The sequence below is a fragment of the Rhagoletis pomonella genome, unplaced genomic scaffold, assembly GCF_013731165.1.
Source record: "Rhagoletis pomonella isolate Grant_MI unplaced genomic scaffold, Rhpom_1.0 Rhpom_scaffold_00004, whole genome shotgun sequence".
Classification (NCBI taxonomy): Eukaryota; Metazoa; Arthropoda; class Insecta; order Diptera; family Tephritidae; genus Rhagoletis; species Rhagoletis pomonella.
The window spans coordinates 45,469,295-45,471,473 of NW_023458558.1; the positions used below are offsets into that span (position 1 = coordinate 45,469,295).

A 2,179-nucleotide genomic window follows, 5' to 3' on the forward strand; every position below is an offset into this window, starting at 1 on the left:
TCTTCCACGCAAAAATCTGAAATGTGCTAGTCTTCCACGCAAATAACAAAATGTGCTAGTCTTCCACGCAAAAATCTGAATGTGCTAGTCTTCCACGCGATTAGTGAAATGTGCTAGTCTTCCACGCGAGAATCTGAAATGTGCTACTTTTCGACGCGAATAATGAAATGTGCTAGTCTTCGACGCGAATAGTGAAACGTGCTAGTCTTCCACGGTAATTTGAGATGTGCTACTCTTCGTTGGGAGCGACGATATGTATTAACATATAAACATGAGTAACAAAGGAAGTTACCGTAAATACTAAGCGAAGTTGCTTACTTAAAAACAAATTATTTGTATACATATAACAAAGTTTTTCAAAAAATATTCGATAATGCGTCCTACACATCCAAAATACTGCTGCTTCCCCCCCAAGACCCATTACCCAGCTCATTTACAACTTCAACTTTATGTTTTCCGTAGTCCAACGCTTTGTTTGTAAACTTTTTAGCGCCTTTTCACAGTAAATTTGCTCTTCTGATCGCTGCGGTAATGTGTCCTTAAGTTGGGTTAACTGATTTACATCCTTCATGCCTGTCAGGGCATCAATTACCGCACGCACACACTTAACGCGCTGGGCAAGCTCTAATTTCTCTGTTGTGTTGCTCATTTTTGTTAAAAACATATACAATACGCTTGTGGGTGCTTGCAGTGAGTAAAGTCGTAAAATCGCCAGTTCCAATGAAAAACTTATATGAAATTGTTTTGTCTTCATGGGATTCCAAGCGGGAATACGTTCGAATACACTTTCCAGATCAGCGTAGGCTTGTGCATTGGCACGCTCATTCAAGGCAGTCCATTCAAATTGAGCCGGTGAAATTTGTAGATCCGCACTTAGCCGAAACGGTGATACGGTACGAGTCATATCCTGTTCTTTCCAGTTGTTGTGCTTGCGGCAACATTGGTAAAGTACTTCAATAGGCGTGGAGTGCATATCTACTAGATTATCAAGCACATTGCGTTCTTTCTCTACAAACTCCAACAATTTCAATGATGCTTGAAATTGTTGTAAATATACACTGACCACATTCTTATCACCACTGTACTGGTCGAGTAGCTGTTGCAACTTCCTTTTTCGGTGCACCAGATCTTTGCAAGACATTGCCGCTTTGAATTGTAGGAGCGCTGCATCTTGGTGTTTGCCAAAGTGTTGTAGAACTTCTGCAGCTTCAGAACTTTGACGCTGCTGCAAGTAGCTTACATAGTATTGTAAAGCCTGCGGTCTTTGCTCGAGAATTTTGAGAAAGTTTAAACGATTTAACGTTTTTTTGAGGAATAATAGCACGCCAATGACCGCATCGCCACCTCCACACTTCAGCACTGCGTCGAGAAGTTGTTCTTTTTCGTGCAGCGATTTGAACACTTCCAACGGTGCATTCTTGCCAAGCAATAGTTTGTGTGCCGTTGCTTCGGGTGACGGATTGTAAAACGTAGTTTGAATTTGTCTACGTAGCAAACGTAACTCCTCTTCTGGCGCAACGCCTTTCGATACAATGCGGTCATCAAGGGTTTGCTCCTGCAGCAATTTCTTTAGTGTATCCTCTGATATGACAGACTTTATGGACAGGTTGAGAGCACTACCCGTGACACTGTTATCAAAGCTTGCCTCGGAGATAGTGTCGTAATCGTTGAGTATGTTGCTTACATTCATATTACTGCCAGAAGCAGATGTACATAATGAACTTTCATCGTCATCAAAGCTGAATCCTCTGCTAGCCGAACGATTCCAGTAACTTTCGCTATCAAATTGGTCCATTTTTGCAAGAGTTGTCAGTTTTGTTTTTAAATAAGAAAAATCCTTTTTAAGATCAGCTGCAAGGTGCATCCATACAAGGCGGTGGCAATTGCATATAAGTAAAAGTCCCGTGTATTTTGTTATTGCTTATTGGTACATCAGTATGCCAAATCGAAAGGAATAGGAGTTAATTTTTTTAATTGATGCGCCTTGATCAGCTGTATTCTGACATTCAGTTGATTGTTTACGAATAAATGAGTAAAAGCATAAAGAGATATCAACAGGGTTGCATTAGAGTTTGAAATATACGGGGTGTTCCAGAAGTGAATAGTGAATCCAGGCTTTGGAAATAAAGATATTGGGGAGTATAGAGGAGCTTTTTCAGATTCTAAATCTGAAGACCCC

At 40.7% G+C, this 2,179-nt stretch overlaps 1 protein-coding gene across 1 annotated transcript; it reads right to left on the reverse strand.

Annotated features, from left to right (window-relative positions):
- Nucleotides 1-257: 257 nt before the first annotated feature.
- LOC118738496 (vacuolar protein sorting-associated protein 16B-like) lies at nucleotides 258-1,921 on the reverse strand. The gene has a single exon (XM_036469433.1). It carries the CDS (start codon nucleotides 1,862-1,864, stop codon nucleotides 434-436), a length of 1,431 nt encoding a protein of 476 aa, XP_036325326.1. The 5' UTR covers nucleotides 1,865-1,921; the 3' UTR covers nucleotides 258-433.
- Between the last annotated feature and the right edge of the window lie 258 nt (nucleotides 1,922-2,179).